Consider the following 17,347-nt stretch of genomic DNA (forward strand, 5'->3'; position numbering starts at 1 on the left):
GGCAGGATGTTATGTTTAAAAAGAAATCTTTCTGAGTGCCACACTGAGGTTTATAAGCAATAATAAAGTGTTGTATCAAAAATGGCAGTGAAGCCACATCATGATAGATTTTAAGCCACAATGTCCTTTGGGTCTGGTAGTAATACACCAGCTTTTACACAAAATGATGAATACTTCACTAAGATGGATTTTCAGATGCTGTGGCAATGTGAAATCACACAGCCAAGTGGTGATTCACTTACACCTAAATATCTGGCCCATATACAGGATTTCTTCCATTAAATGCTGCAAAAAAAAAAAAAAAAAAGGGCAAACTTATTTACTAAGAGTACAAACTACAGTTTGTTTAACCATGGGAAAAGTAGTTGTTATCTTTTTTAAAAGCAGCATTGAAAAATTTGAGAATATAAGAATTTCAGAATTTAAGTAAATTTAGATAGTTAAAACTGAATTTAAAATATTTCTGCTTTATTAAAGTTTCTCAACTTGTAACCCAATAGTATTAAGCATGACCATGCAAGATAGGAAACTCAAAGAAGGAAAAACTGGGTTCTAACAAATGCTTTCTCAAGTTTTTCAAAGTAGTTTTTAATATACCTGACTTATCAAAAGAGAATGTCATGTGCTAGTTCCTAAATTACTAAGTCTTTAGAGAAGCCAGAATTATCTCCAGACAGGGCTTTACTAAAATTGTCTGAGGTCGAGACTGGATTGGGAGGTCACAGGAGCCTGACGAAATTTTCTGGCAGGAAGACCCAGGGAGATGGTCCTGGGCTACATTTGCCTGGTGACTCTTATTAGTGGCATCAAGACCCTTACGTGAGATCTGAAGCTTTCCTGTGACCAACAGAGAAACTATTTTCTCTCCCTTGACAGCATGCTGGGGAACTAATAGCAGCACAGAGCTATGCCTTATTTTAGAAACCTTCCTAAAACCAGATTTTTCCTAGCAAAAGTGACAACTATGTTTAGGAATGAGTATAATTTAGGAATCTACCCTTTGGGTTTTTTTTTTTTTTTATAAATAAAATAAGATTAGGAGGGCTTATTTCACCATGGTACTGACTAGAGGTAGAACCAAACCTAAAGCCCACTGCCCAGGGACACTTTTACGAATATTCAAGTTGGTGTAATCAAACATATACAAAAATCATAAGTTATGGATTACCACTTTTAAAAATTTAAGTAGATTAGTATCTGATCTGCTTTCTCTTTTAATTTTGATTGAAATTTAAAAGTACTTATTTTTAAGTAAGATTTTAATTTCAATATTTTTTAACATGAAAAACTGAAGAAATTCACTGAAAGAAAACATAACATGGCCAAGAGTCACCATTTCTTTCTAGTTTAAAGGACAACAGAAAATTGATTGTGGTTTTTGTTTTAAATAATTCTTTTAATATTCCCAATATCTGCCCCCCAAAAGAACGACAAAGTCCATTAAAACTATGCTTTTAACCATACTGTTTGGATCAATGTAACTAATCCTAATAGCTTCGTGGTAGGAGGCATATTCACATTTGTATCAGTGGTTTTTATAAGGAAGTATTATCAGAATTATATCAAAAGTGCTACCTAAAATGACACATTTTTTTCAAACCAATGGAAAACTCCTTCCACTGGAGTGGATCAAAGCAATAGAACACTTTAGGCCTCTGGCTCTGTATTTAGACCTGATCTCACACAAAATGCCAGCCTGAATGGGGCTAGACATAGCAACCCCAGAGGTCAGTGCATCCAGCTACTGCTATAAATTCTACCTTGAGGACACAAAAAATTTTTCCCCTAGTTTCAGAGAATTCAGTTTCTACATTCAATGTCTAGACTATTTGCTTAAGAACCAAAAAGGGGATACAGGGAATAGTGGTTTATATGAATTATCCTTTTAAAAAGACCCCCCCACACACACCTACCTAAAGCTTGCTTAGTTTAAAGGAACACTGTTAATATTTGCTCTGCTAGTGCCCTCTACTCCTACCTTGGTAGAGAAAAAGGTTTCCCAGGCTTAAATATTAACTAAACACTCCAAAGCTATTAAAAAACTGTTGCCATGTTAAAAAAAAAAAAAAAGTAATAGGCTCCCAGAAAGTACACCTTAGGTATAAACACAAACAGTAAAAACGGCTGTAAGCTTTTTATATATGTATCTCATGGGCACAATAATTATTATATGATATAGGGCATTCAGAAAAAATTCTAGTGGATTGTTATTTTCATAGTAGGCAAACACTGGAAGGCCACTCTTGGTCCTCCATCATCAAAGAAGCCACTTTTCCCTAGAAGTAGTGGAGATGGCTCCCACATGGCAGCCAGGGCTGTTTTGTGAGCAGCATGATACTCACTGTCCCATCTCTATGGAAACTTGGTGTGGGGTGCCTGACCAGGCCATGCCAAGGACAGGGCGCACATAGATTGTGAGTAATGAGGCGATATTGGGACTAAGATGGGAAAATGGGTGAGGGAGGGTTTGAAGAGAGAAGAAAAGAGTGGTGGTTTAGTTTTTCAGAGTAGATTATAATTAGCACTGAGTACTTACTTGGAAATTTCTAGTATTTTCTAAAAAGGTTTTCTTCCCTTTTGTCTTTTCATTGTATGGCAAAAGTAAAAAAGAGCAAAAATAATATAAGCTGGAACAACCTAGTTACAGGCAGAATATTTCACTCCTTCAAACACAGGACCTAGGCAACTGGGAGGCAATGTGAGAAACATGGAGCTTCCTTTAACCCAGGGGATGCTTCTACTCAGAAGGATCCTTAGGGGCTATTTAGCAGATGGGATCAGTGCCTGGCTAGGCTCCTTAGAACTCTGCCATTGTTTTGACATCTTAGGAATTGAGGCTACCTGTTTCCATCATGCAGGCAGCTCTGGGGCACTAGTGATATGCAAAGCAGCATCAGATAAGGCTCTTCAGTGAATACCCAAGGATTTTCTACACAGGAAGTGATTCATATAAATGATTGTTCCTGCACCTCTGTATCATGTTTACTTTTGTACCATTCTGCTGAATTTGTGCTAGGTTTTCTCTTACTGGGATTTCTTTTTTTTTTCTTCCTTAAAAAATATTCAATCTCATGAAAATAGAAGGGAGACTAATAAAATGTACATGAAAGGGATTCAGGAGAGGGAAGGAGGGGAGGAATGTAATGCGGAATGAAATTGATCAAGTTATGTGCTTGTATGAATATGCCACAATGAGTAACCCACTATTCTGTATAATTACTATGTACTACCAATGAAAAAATTCATTAAAATCATCAAAGGTTTTATTATTTGACTGTCAGGCTTCTTCTCTGTATGAGTCTTTACATGTACTGAAGAGTTTATTTTTATGTTGCATAAATTTAAGGTGAAGAACAGAATAGGTAGGCAATTTAACATATCCATCATCTCACTTAAAAGTTACCTTAGTGTAACTTTTGTTGATTTTTAAAAATAAAAATGTTGATTTTAAAAAATAAATTCCACATGTAAGTGAGATCATGCAATGTTTTTCTGTGTCTGTTCTATTTCACTCAACATAATATCCTCCAGTTTCATCAATGTTGTTTCAAATGGCAGGATCCTCTTCTAAAGCTGAATCATATTCCTTACATGGATTTTCTTTTGGACTTCCCAAATGAGTCCTTCTTACCCTCTCAATGAACACCAAAAGTCAAAGCCATAATGAATTTTTCAAAAAAGGAATTCCACTGAAAGCAAAGGATTTAATCACAGCATTCATATTTTCCTTTTCAATGATTTATTTTAAAAGGCAGCAAAGGAATGGAAATTTTTTTAGACTATTTTTTTTTGACTCTTGGTCTCTTCTGGATTTCAAACAGCCTTTTAAACTGATTTTGCTTTTAAAAGACAGCAATGGAAAGTAAACAAACATAGAAGTGGAACTGGTGTTCAATGTATTTAACTTGACAAAGTGTGTTTACAGTTAAAAGAAATCCTTAGTTCCAAAATTTCACTATACATTTCCAAACTCTGATTAACATGTACCTCCGTCTCTCTTTCCCTAACATCATTTTTCTCTTATTCCTCTGTCTCTCTCAATGTATTTTCTGCCTCTCCTCCCTTCTCTCTCTCATGTTCTCTGTGTGTGCCTGTCTCTCTTGATTCTTTGCTTCTGTCTTTCATAGTAATACTACTAAGGAACTAGAAAGCACTCATAAAATTTGTCATTTACCTTGATTTAAGCTATATTGTATTAACTTTCTTTCATTATTTGCTTCTATAAATCAAAAGATGAAGAACAAGATTTTGCAAGGATCAGGACAAGATGCAATTAAATTAGGTCACATCTCTGTTTATGTTTCAAGTAGTCCTGTCAGTTGCAACAACTGTGGTTTGATTTTATATGTACTGCCACAATGGTATGTGCCAGATGCATGTGAGAATAGGACAGGTTAGCAACTCAAATTTTCAGGTGTATTTTATAGAAATTCAGCATTGTGTCCTGGGCTAACCAAATGTTATATACCTTTTCAATGGAGAGCATAGGATGCTTCTATATATATTAAGTAGCCTTCTTACATATATTTTATATATAATAAGTTGTCTTGTAAAATGTAATATGGCTTACAATCATCCTATATTTTTCTGATGTAGAAAATGATGCTCTGGGATAAATAATTCCACATAAAGCAAATATACAAAATGAAGGCAACAGCAGACACAGGTCTAGAAAAAAAGATTCTTCCAAAATTAGGTACCAACCTATTGTAATAACTACGCTAAGTAACAGTCTTGTCTGCCAAGAGTTTATATATCATAGAATCACAAGGACTTTGGAAAAACTAATGTACTTTGGCTTTAACTTACTCATTTTTTGCAAGAGTTCACTGAACCCTCAGTGTTTACACCTACATCCACCAATGAAGCAGAATAAAAGGAGTCAATGTCTTTCAATATCTTCCAAACCACCTGAAATCCCAGTGGGAACTCTGAGATAAAAACATCTTCCTGGTGCCAAGAGTTTCTAAGTCCTTTCCTAACAGTAATGTTTACTCATGTTGTACAAATGGCAAAATTTAAAGGATAAGGATTTCTTAGATGAGGAAAAACAAAGTGATAACATTAAAATAGGAATGAGAATTTCACAAGTATCTTTATATACATACAAAACACACTCGCCCTTTAACAGACAATACTCCCTCTGGAGGAGCTAGACTTACCTGGTTTCCAGAGAGATTTCTATGCCCCAGGGTCTAAATAAACATGAAATCATTGAGTTTTGACTTGAACTAGATGGAACATTAAAGTCTGAAATGTGCCCATCATAAAAATCATATGACAAGAGTGCAAATCACCCACGTCACTCAATTTTATTACAGGTTCCCAGCCACTATTCTGACAATCTGAATGTGGATTCTTGGATATATACAATCATCAGCTTAAATACACTTTACAAGAGAAGAAAAAAAGAAGAGGGTTTCTAACATTTTTGAATTGAATATAAAACTCATTTTTGCCTAGTACTTATTCTGAGAAAAAACTTCAAAAGAAAATAAATGGGAGCTCATAAAGACAAAAGGAAGTGAGAAATCAGTCACATCTTTATTATATTAAGCAGAGTGACTCAATAGTACAATTAAAATACAAACAAGTCAGGAAAATCGAAGTAATATTACAAAAGGGAGTCGTGAAATGAGCCAATTCCATTTTTCCTAATTCTGTTATTTTCCTCCGTTTCTGAAATTGATTTGAACTATTTTATATTTCTGTCACATACTTCATGAAAAAGTTCCCTGAGGTGTAAATGCTGATCAGTCAGCAAAGCTTACCTTCACTTTTAAGAATACAGTTCACGTTTCCTTCTGCATTCAAGCACTGTACGAGGTATTGCATTTAGAGATAAATAATTCCATCATTTCAACCTGGTGCTCCTGTGAAATGTGGCGCTAGGAAACAGCCAACCGACAGTGTGTCTGAACAAATCATATGTCCTGTAATTGCTGCTTAGCTCTAATTACTATTGAAGATAGTGTTTGCAACTTGATTCCAGGGAGAGGGCAGGCTACCTTCTGACGACACTGCACCAAATATATCCTAAAAGACTGACAAGTTACTTTCTTTCATGTAATTTTTTCCTTTATCATCTTCTGGGTACTCAGAAATTACCACTTGTCATGGGAAAAGGGAAATCACAATATCGGACACCCATCTCTCTTACCAAACAACAAAATAATTCAGTTCCCTCAAAATATCTTTTTATCATCATAATATGGAAATTTCAGTATCATTTATATTTCAATGTTTTTCTTTTCCCTTTCCTAGGTGGGCAATTAAATATTTTAAAATTGCTTTTAATCTCTAAAAGGAATGTTTTCAAAATGAATCTTGTTTATATTCTGTTAATATAGAATAGTTTATTTGCATACAATGAGACCTGAAAAATTATTTTTTTCCTGTGGATTTTCATTTTAAATAAAAATTCAGAGCATATAATTCAAAATACTAAAGCAGATGGCAATTTGGTATTGATTTGGTATTAAAAGGAATTTGGTATTAATAGGAATGTTTATACACCTCAGCTCAAAAATCTAATTTCAGTTATACAGGAAATTATCATGGTGAAATTAGCAGTTATATAGGCTTGGAACTAAAATGAAAAAATTATTTACTCCCATATTTAACTTTCCTATTTAACTTTACATTTCATATTTAACTTTACATTTAATGGTGTCTGACCACGTGATTAGAATAAGGATTATGATATGACCAGGTTACCCAGCATAGCTGTGACTAGATGGTTGTTTTGATGATTATCATTGATACTGATGAGTTACTGGGCATCTGACTGAATGATAGAAACTTGAAATGACTGATGTTCACAAATGTCAGAAAGAATTTTGCACCTTTGATTGTGCAACTTTGTATATTTGCCAACCACAGCCAGCACTTTAGAGACATACAAAACAAATTACCCTTACCTTAATTCATATATTTGGTCTTTTTATGTCAGATTTGCACAGTAAATATCAGGGGCAGGTAAACCTAAGTGAATAATTAGATGCAGCAATCAAAGTGGTAATTATAACACCAGTTTTTAGAAATGGTGCATTTCCCCAGGCCCAATGAGCTCAGGTAAGTTATGAATAATAACATAATAGCATTCTAAATGGAACACAGTATGCTAGCTCTATACTTATTTTCCCCCAAATAATAACTGCACACTTCTTACTCACATCATATTTAGCTCTTCATGACTAAAATAAAATTAAAGTCATGTCTGTGGTTTTTCTTTTTTTTCCAATTAAATTTTCACCTATGATAGACTTCCCCTAAGAAATCTCTGCTTAGTGGAGGTAATGCTGATGCTTCCTGCAAAGTATTTTTCTGTCATGGAACTAGGCAAAGTGTTCTATTCCTTTTTGTCTGCTCTTAAATTGTGCCTAATTCTTGGAGTATTTTTCTAGAATATTTTCACATCTGGCACTCTAGTGCATCTTCAAGCTCCCTAATTCTTTATTTGTAGCTCTCATATATTCTTAATTCAATACCTCACAAAGCATGGTCCTTAGACCAATTGCATCACTTGTAAGAAAAACGAATTCTCAGGTCTCACCCTAGATATTCCGAAGCACAAACTCTGGAGATAGAGCCTAGGAATGTATGTTTTAACAAGCCCCTTGGTGACTTGGAGCCTGTGGGTGTTCAAGAACCGTCAGCCAATGGTGCATGTTTGTACTAAGAACAGAGGGAGAATGGGATAAGGAGCATTGAGCTTTTACAGGGAAAACCATGGGAGAGGTCAAGGCTCAGCAGAAGGGTGGCATTTGTGGTCATAAAAAGACGGGAAGAAATTGGATGGGAAGGAGGCACCAGGAATTCCTGACCCGGCAACTCATTACCCACTCTAAGGCTTCACTCAATAAATCTCATCTTTCTTCAGTCATTCCATTCTTTAAAGAAAACTTACTTCATTCCTATTAACCTCTTAGCCTATCAACTACTCTCTCCTTTTCCTTCAATTTCAACTCATTTTAGAATAGCCTACTCTTCCTTTAACTTTTTATTATTCTCTGGTTTCATAAATCCCAATTTAGCTTCCAATTTTTCCAGCCTAATAGAACTATGATTTTAAAGGTCTTTTTTAGTCCTCCTTGACCTGTGTACTATTGGTAGACAAAGATCCCACATCTAAGTTGCCTATTTTCAGAGTCAACTTGTGTATTTTCAACCACTTCCTGAACCCTTCCCATCTTAACTTCAACTTGAGTAAAATTAAAGAGGTTATCCTGGCCCCCCTTCCCGAATTCCCTCATCTTGCTCCCCAAGGATGTTTCTGTGGTAGAATTTATTTCATTGCCTGGCACCATGAGCCTTGTTACACAGACTCTAAAACTTGAAGTTGTATTTGCCTTATCCTTCTTCCAGTTTCCTCAATCACATGAGTTATCTTTAAGACATCTGTCACCTCCTTTTTCTTTTCTTACCCATCACTGTTACCTTCACTGAGGTCCACATTGGCTGGTCACTAACATAATCCTTTAATCATTGTATTCTTCCTGTAATCAAATGAATTCTTAAGAACAGTTTGGATTGATCATTTTCCTATTTAAATGTCTACCATGGCTCCTGTTAGTGAGTTACAGGCTCTGAAAGCCAATACACCTTTTCAAATCTCTGCTCTTCTTGCTTACTAGCCGAGCAACATTACGTGAATTAATTGACTTAAGCCCCAATTTTCTCAGATAATTAGGAATAAAACAGTAATCACGTCTCCTGAGGAGACGTGAGGAAAATGCTTATAAATTCTTACCACAGTGCCTACAACACTGAAGGATTTAGTAAATGACAAACATTATCATCTTCATCACCATAGAATCCAGTTCCAATGCCTCAGTTTAGCAATCACTGCCATTCTCAATTCAACTGGAAACCATTTCTCATTTTTACTTTGTAAGGCTTGTTAAACAGGATTCTTCCTTAAGGGCAAGGATCCCATCTTTCTTTCCTTCCTTCTTTCTTTCCTTCCTACCTTCTTCCCTTCTTCCTGTCTCTGGCCCCTTAGGTAGTGCCTGACACCTGGTCCTTGCTCAAGAAGTGTTCTCTGCACTATGCACTAGCTGGTTCTTGTAAATATATACTTTAATAGTTCTATCATTTTGTTTATGTCACACCTCCATGCATGCTTGTCTCTTTTGGTCCTCTTTTAAATTCTCTTCATTTTCACGTGGCATTTTAAATGCCATTTCTTCCAGGAAAGTTTCTCTCTTCCCTCATGAGAAAGTACCTTGCTTTCCTCTGAACTGCAATCCATTGAATTTATATGGAAGACATTTGCTTGTGAATTATTGTGTCTGAGCCTTCTTCCTCAAGGAGCCCTAAGGTCTTTTGGATCAGAGGCTAGATTTGTTTCACTGATGTTTTTCAAATGCCTCATCCGGAGAAGGCACTCAATGAATGTGCTGAATGAATGAGTGAGGCCCAAGGAACAGATCTATCTATCTATCTATATAATTTCAGATTATAGGTTTTTTTTTTCTTTTTCCTTTTTTTTATTAGCTACACATGACATTACAATGATCTTGGCAATTCATACATTTGAATCAATTGGAGTATAATTTCTCATTTTTCTGATTGTACAGATTGCAGAATCACACTGGTCATAGAGTTACCTATATACATACAGCAATCATAATGTCTATTCTATTCTGCTGCCCTGGATCTATATTTTCATTGTAACAACCACATAGTTGCTTATTACTCAATTAAAGGTTTTATTTCCCATTCATAATTGTGGATTACCATCAAACTATACATGGCTTGTGAGATTTACAGAAAAAGTTCGAGAGAACCCTTATAAATAGGATGTTCTGTTAACCTTGGTTTTAAAGTCTGTCTAGAACCCAAGCATTTTTCATAGAAGCAAAGTCATATGTGGTCACTGGCTTCCTATAATAGTCCTCAGAAGTTCAATTAACCCATAGGATGGCTGTATGAACAGAGGATAACACTAGAAATAGCATCTTAATGACATTACTATAAGGGGCCTTGAAAAGGAGTCACTATTCTTGATGAGTGTTTATGAAGATGCTCAGTCTTCTTTGCTATAAAACCTTGGCTTTTGCATTATTTTTTATATTTTAAAACATATTCAGAAAGCCAGAACCAAAAACCAGTTTTGTAGATTCAAATGATTACTTTTTGCTGGGCACAGTGGCACACACCTGAAATCCCATTGGCTTGGGAGGCTAAGACAGGAGGATTGTGAGTTCAAAGCCAGCTCCCAAATCAAGTAAGGGGCTATGCAACTCAGTGAGACTCTGTAAATAAAATACAAAACAGGGCTGGGGATGTGGCTTAGTGATTGAGTGTCTCAGAGTTGAATCCCAGGTGCCAAAAAAAAAAAAAGTTATTTTTTATTGACAGGATGAATGTGATTTATGAGTGTGATGATAATAAATTATAAATTTAGAAAATGGAAGTCCTCTATAAAGTATATATATTTGAATTTTTTAGAAATCAGAAATCATTTCCTCCATATGATTCTAAATTTCATGTTGTTTGTCTATGTTCTGAATTAAGTTTTAATTGACTATGGCCTCTGATCTTTAGATTTTCTTGGTTCCTTTATCAGGAATCCCCTGGCAAATATATAATGACTTGTTGACAAACTTTCAATTACATTCATTATAGGGGTCTGTTATTTTAAAGTAACTCTTGAGTGAGTAAATAATCCCTTTTTAATGGAAACGTGACTGCCATCCCAATGATCTGAAATTCAATTTTGGATTTTCGTAAATTTACATATTTAAAGAAGTCTATAAACATATTATCTATGAAGAAAATGTATTTTCACTGTCTTTTGCTTCCCCCCTCATAGAACTAAACATGGCAAGCTGAAAAGTGATGTCCCTGGTTAAAAAGGCAACTGTATTTGGAGAACACTAATAGTATATCTGAGATAAGGGAATCTAATACAAAATTTAGTGTAAATTATTGGCACTGACATAAAGGTAGTATAAGACAAAATCTCCACAAGGGCAGGGATCTTTTTTTTTTTTTTTTTTGCCGGGGGATGGTGGTGGGGGTGAGGTGGGTACTAGGGATTGATTCAGGGGCACTCGACCACTGTTTTGTATTTTATTTAGATTTGCTTAGTGCTTCACTTTTGCTGAAGCTGGCTTTGAACTCAAGATCCTCCTTCCTTAGCCTCCCGAGCTGCTGTGATTATGGGAGTATGCCACTGCACCTGGGTAGGGCAGGGATCTTTGCTTTGTTCACTATGTATCCCAAGCACTTAGAGTCATACCTTGAACATGCTATGAGCTCAACAAACAAGTGCTGCACTAAAAGGAGAGACCAACATATGTTAAAATGGCTAGAGCAAGTGTGACTGAAGGCCTGACTCGGGCAAAATCTCAGCAATGTGGTTCCCTGATTCTTCCTTTAGCTCTGCACCTACATCCTGACTATCAGCAAGTCCTGTTTCTACCTCCAGAGTAAAAATGAGAGTCTTCCTGTTTCTCTCCATATCACTGTCACATTGTAGTTCCAGACAACATTTGTTTGGACTCTCTCTGATGGCATTTAACAGATCTTTGAGGACTATTTATTTTCTCCTACACTTGATTTTCCACAAAGCAGCAAAGCAAGCTATTGAAAAATATAAATCAGACTGTGTCACTCCAGTGTAATGGCTTCCTAGTGTACTTCAAAGGAAATCAAACACTTATCTTGGCCTATAGTTACCACATGACTCAGCGCCTGCTCACTTCTACAATTATACCTACGACCAATTCTTCTCCCCATCTCCTGAGATCTCAGCTTGCTCTCTCTTTCCTGAACATGTCAAATTTCTTCCTCAAGGCTTTTCCTGTTCTCTAGCCATGGAGTTCTCTTCTAGCACAGTTGTGTCTCTACTCAGTTTTTACCTCCTGCTCTGCAAGATCTTTCTTCTATTAGATTATTATTCACTGTCTCCTCTAGAATATGGTCTCCATTGGGAAAAGGCTATTTTCTAGGTACACTATGTCAGTATCTGGAATAGTGCCAGGCCTATAGTAGGTACTCAGTATATATTCTAAATGAATGGATGGACATTACTTCTTCTGTCTTTTCTAGTGTGAAGAGACAATTTTAGGGGCTGGGGATGTGGCTCAAGTGATGTCGTGCTTGCCTGGCATGTATGCGGCCCGAGTTCGATCCTCAGCACCACATACAAAGAAAGATGTTGTGTCCGCCGAAAACTAAAAAATAAATATTGAAAAATTCTCTCTCTCTCTCTCTTAAAAAAAAGACACAATTTTAGCATCAATGGATTTCAAGGACTTCTTATATATTATCAGTACTATTTTCTTTTCCTCTCTTTATTGATTGCATTCAAAGTTGCTATAAAGTCAATAACATTTAAGGTAAAAATGATATATAATGATATAAAAATGATATAAGGTAAAAAGATATATTTTATTATCATAGTAGGGGCTGACATACAGTTGGCTAAAAAATATTTGATGTGAGACATGGTATTTATTTAATCCACCAAATACTTAGTATGTATTTCCATTTATAGGTATGTGAGCATCCTCAGCCCTCTGAAGAGCTGATATCAGGGGATTTGCTATGACAACATAGAAGAAATGGCAGTGATCCTAGTTAGAGCTTTCTCAAGACAAATATAAGAATAGATTCTATATAAAACTCTATCCTAAATTAAGGACAGAGTTATTTTTAAAATCATCCAAAACACCTAAAGTAGAGTTTACTGGCCATCTTTACACATTTGTGTAAAAACTGCTGACTCTTACATGAATACTTGTTGTGTGTCAACACTGTGCAAAGACTTTATACATATTAATTCGATGAATCTTCAAATTAACACAATAAGGAGAATTTGCTATTATCTTCATTCTCTAGGTAAGGAAACATAACACACAATGAAGGTATCTTGCCAAGGTCACAGAGAAGGCAAGGAGCAGAGCTGGCTTCAAAAGTCACTTAGTTTGTCTCTAACTCCATACTTTAAATTCTAGCTAGATGGTCTTCCTAATAGAAGAAGGTACTATCTTTATACTTGTAGAATCTCTCTTGTCAACCATAACATGTAAGAAAAATAATAAAAAGAAGAAAAATTACATATCAGATGTCATTTACTCCTAAATACACACATTTCTCTTGTAAACATTCTTAAGTAGTGTTTTCCTCATTCCCAAATAGAGGTTGGACACACTTAGCAGCAAGGGACTCATAAAGCAGTTCTAGATCATGTGGGAAATCATGAAGAAAATCAAATGCCAAATCTCACTCTGCCTTTAGTATCACTGTGAAAACAGCATGATTTTCTAGGACACACTGTGAAGTCTGAGGTAATAAGACAGCATTTCTTAAAATGACCAAAAACCAAAGTGGACCTATGAATGTATTCCTGCCTCACAAAGAATGTTCTATTTTGACAGGTTTGAACAGGGGACACAGATCTCATTGTAACATAAAAGGTCTTCAAGTTTGCAAACCACAGTGATTTCTACACAGTATTGGGTAAGGCTGTTTATGAAGAAAGGTCAATATTAGCTTATACTCAAGACAAATCCAGTAAGACTCAGTTTTAAGGGAAAACTACTGAAGACTGAAGTGGAACAAATTTTATACATGCATGAATATGTCAAAATGAATCCCACTATTACGTATAAATATAATGCACACATCAAAGCATAAAATATATAGTCTCAGGTTGTTCCTGTCATTCCTATAAAGCTCAGTTTATTCCCTCATTTATTCCCTCTTTTTTAAAGAGATGAATCCACTATCTTATGAAAGGTGAATGAATCAAGGAGGAGTCAAGTCTACCAAGCAGAGCCGGGCTTTGCAACCTGACCCCTACGTAATAAATCTTTTGGGAAGCAGGTCTTCTTTTCCAAATGGGGCCTGTCTTCACTTTTCTCATGTGAGACTTGGCAAATGGGACACTATTTTGAATTTGACAGGCCACTTCTCTGCTCCTCAGCTGACAACTGTTTTATAAAACAGTTGTCAGCCGGAAACTTTTACTGGGGCACGTAGAGGATCAGGACTTTTGAATGATGTCCAGACAAGAAAGTTCATCAACCCGGAGCTCTCTATCCACCCAAGCCCATCCAAACGGCAGCATCTCACTTATGCAAGTCATCCTAGCCCCAGGGGGACAGCACAGAACATGGGAGAGGGTTATTAAGATGAATCTGGTTTAGGAAGTTCCTTTGTGAGAAGCTCTCAAGGAACAGAAATCTCTGTATTTTGGTGAACTATTCTTTTGGAAAGAAAAAGAATAAAAAAGACTCCAGAAAGTCCTAGAGAAGAACTGTGAAGGAGCTAGGGAAGAACTGTGAAGGAATTTAGGGCCTTATAGCTTTAGCATTAGACCCCAATTCAAATTTTGCTTTACCAGTGATGAGGCTTTGGAAAATTGTTTATGCTCTGAGCCTCAGATTTTTTATCAGATGTAATAGCTGCCTTTTTTAGGTTTAGAAGGAGGACAATATAACACCCATAAAATGCTTAGCAGAGTGGCTGGCACAGAGTATGCCTTCGATAAATGTTAGTTTTCTCTTTGTTTCTCAGATCCTGAAAAGGGCCAGGTGTTTGGAGGTCCAAATTTAGAAATGCCTCCAATATCTTCAGCATATTCCATTTTCACTGGCTTTTGTCTTTGTGTTGACTTTATTCCAGGGATTCTTAATTTAGGATACACGGACCACCCCTTCTCCAGAAATTGGCTGCAAATATTTGTAACCATGCTCATTTTTCAGAGAGAGGGAAATCAGATTTAATCTATTCACAAAGGATTTTGTGATTCAAAGAGATTAAAATCTCTGCATATGTTTCTGAAAAGTTGCAGGCAAACTGAATATCTTTTTGTAAATCAAATTTGGTTTTAATGTACTAGAAAGTCTGAGTAAAAGGAACTCTGCTGAAAATCTTTTTGTAAAGCAAATACTTGTTTCATAAACTGCAAAGCTTTTGGTTTTTAAAAAAGATTCAAATGTTCACCTACTAAGTTCAATTAAATAGAGTACAGAGTAATATTATATGCACTATAGCTAACTTCTATGAAAAATTTACCACAGAGTCTGGTGGTCAAGTTCAAGTTCACAGTAAACCAAAAGAAGGAACTCCAGAAAGTCCCAGCTCCTAACCATACAGAATCTTAGTTATCCACTGCTCCAAATACCTCATTTTATGATTGAAGAAATGGAGGTTCTGCAAGGTTATGTGACTTGCCCAAGGTCATCACAGTAGTTACGAACAATGAGGAATAACAGCTGTAAAAATAATGACCGTGATTATGATGACGATGACAGCACCATGATCTATTGAGCATTTACTTGAGCTAAGCCTCTTAAAGACTTTAACCTCATGTACTCAAACTACAACCCTGCAGGAAGATTTTATTACCTCTATTCAGCAGATGAAGCACTCTGCCCAGGGCTCTACAGCCAGCAAATGGACAACTCAGAAGTCATATGGGTTCAGACACCAGAACTGTTTTAATTCCTAAGACTGTGCTCTTTTTTGGGGTATAAGGGAGGCCCAGCAGATTGAACCAGGAACACTCTACCAGTGAGATACATCCACCACCCACCCCACCCTTTATATTTTTAATTTTGATACAGGGTCTCACTAAGTTGCTGAGATTGGCCTTGAACTTGTGATCCAACTACATCAACCTCCCAAGTTGCTGGAATAATCCAGGTATACATAACTACACCTGGCAAGACTGTGCTCTTAAGTACTATTTGAAACTCCTTCCCAGAACACAACAAATCAGAGTCACATGGTTTAGAAATATAAACAAAATTAAGAAATTAGGAAAGATACATCTATAGTCTTTAGGTTCTGTTCATATATTTTAAAAATATAATATTAGACCATTCTTTCTAATGCTAAATACCTTTACAGATACACACTACAAATCTATTTTCTAGAACAAACTCAGGTCCTCCCTGGCCATGTACCTCCTCAGTCTGCAGGTCAAGGAGATCTGACCACACGAAATCTATGCCCTCCCCTCCCTTGTTAGTCTACATTTGGGTACCTGGAATTCCATAAACCCATATCCTTATGGACCTGAAATCACTTTCAGGTCTGCATAAGTCTCTTTTCCAGATCCCTCCTTCCAAGGAGGCCAACATCTGTGTGGGCCTGGGAGTGGCCACAGAGCGCCTATTTTCTAGGAATGTAGAATAGGATATGGGGTAGGACAGAAGGCACTGTGCTTCCTTGTTCTGGCACAAGACTTTGTAAGAATTCTAAAATAATATCTGACCTTCTCATGGTTTTATGAATGAAGGCATATTTGTCAAAGTAGCACCTTATTTCACAGGCTTATTGGATTGATTTTTAACAGACATTTGTGGGCTTCAATTTGTATTCCTGTCCCAGACTTTGCAAATGTTAGGGTAAAGCAAGGTAGGGCAGAATCCCTTTCTTGGCTTTCCCACTCCTTTGATACCTATGTTGTACCCCATATCTCCTGTGTGTGTGTGTGTGTGTGTGTGTGTGTGTGTGTTTTCCTACTTTTTGTGTTGACCTGGTATTATGGAGTCTATTTACCAAAACAGTCAACAGACATTTGATGATAAGCCACATATTGTACTGAATGCAGGGATATAACAATGGACAAGAAACCCTCAGACCCTGCCTTCATGGATGAAGGATGCGCTTGAATATGCAGAGTGGTTACGTGTGATAACAGGAACAACCCTGGGGATGCTGAGGGGACTTCCATAGGTGTCCAATAAGAATTTTTAACCTTTTTTTTTTTTTTTTTTTTTTTACAGCGAGGTCAAAATTGAAAACCTGGAGAGTAGGATTTACCAAGGTAAAAAGGAATGACTTTGGAGAAGAGGAAGAACTGGTCAGGTATGTTTCAAGTTGAGGTAACTACATTATGAGGAAAGACCTAGAGCTAAAGCAATCATGGTGCACTGAACTGAAAGAATTTGTCTCCAGGGTAAGCATTGTTCCTCAAAAGATGAGCTGGGACTAGGTCAGTACAGGTCTTATATGTCATGTTAATGTGTTTAGATTTATCCTAAAGACAGTGCAGAGTCAAGGACAGATTTTAAACAAGGACATGAAATGAGGAGATTTTCATGTTAGGAACATCAATGGGTATACACTAGATCATGTATAATATATACCAGAGGAACTCATGGGGAAGGGTTGTGTAGGATAGAAGCTTACAAAGTCTGGAATTCAAGTAGGAGGCATTGGAGAGATCCATGTGAGAGTGAGTGTTGGTATGAACTGAGGGTTACACTGGGGTGAGAAAGGTAAAGGTAAAATCAACAGGACATGACAACTGATTGGATATGGGGCTGATATCCAATATTCTAAAGCAAAGCTCCCAGCTTAGATAAATAAAGGAGTCAGT

At 36.4% G+C, this 17,347-nt stretch overlaps 1 protein-coding gene and 1 long non-coding RNA gene across 9 annotated transcripts in view; one reads left to right on the forward strand and one right to left on the reverse strand.

Annotated features, from left to right (window-relative positions):
* The window catches only part of Znf385b (zinc finger protein 385B), a 359,572-nt gene that overhangs the window by 98,171 nt on the left and 244,054 nt on the right, over positions 1 to 17,347 (reverse strand). The window contains exon 1 of one of the 7 annotated variants that reach the window (XM_013358271.4): positions 5,772 to 5,961. The exons of the other annotated variants lie outside the window; for them this stretch is intronic. Coding sequence (XP_013213725.2) covers positions 5,772 to 5,835 — 64 coding nt within the window. The 5' untranslated portion in view covers positions 5,836 to 5,961. Of the gene's footprint in view, positions 1 to 5,771; positions 5,962 to 17,347 lie in introns of those variants that run through there. 7 annotated transcript variants of the gene reach the window in all.
* LOC120893069 (uncharacterized) overlaps positions 1 to 17,347 on the forward strand; it is a 131,397-nt gene that overhangs the window by 76,884 nt on the left and 37,166 nt on the right. The window contains exons 2-3 of one of the 2 annotated variants that reach the window (XR_013424181.1): positions 13,392 to 13,473; positions 16,752 to 16,833. This is a non-coding gene — a long non-coding RNA (uncharacterized LOC120893069). The remainder of the gene's footprint in view (positions 1 to 13,391; positions 13,474 to 16,751; positions 16,834 to 17,347) is intronic. The other variant, XR_013424182.1, reaches the window with a different exon arrangement.

The sequence above is a fragment of the Ictidomys tridecemlineatus genome, chromosome 7, assembly GCF_052094955.1.
Source record: "Ictidomys tridecemlineatus isolate mIctTri1 chromosome 7, mIctTri1.hap1, whole genome shotgun sequence".
NCBI classification, from domain to species: domain Eukaryota; kingdom Metazoa; phylum Chordata; class Mammalia; order Rodentia; family Sciuridae; genus Ictidomys; species Ictidomys tridecemlineatus.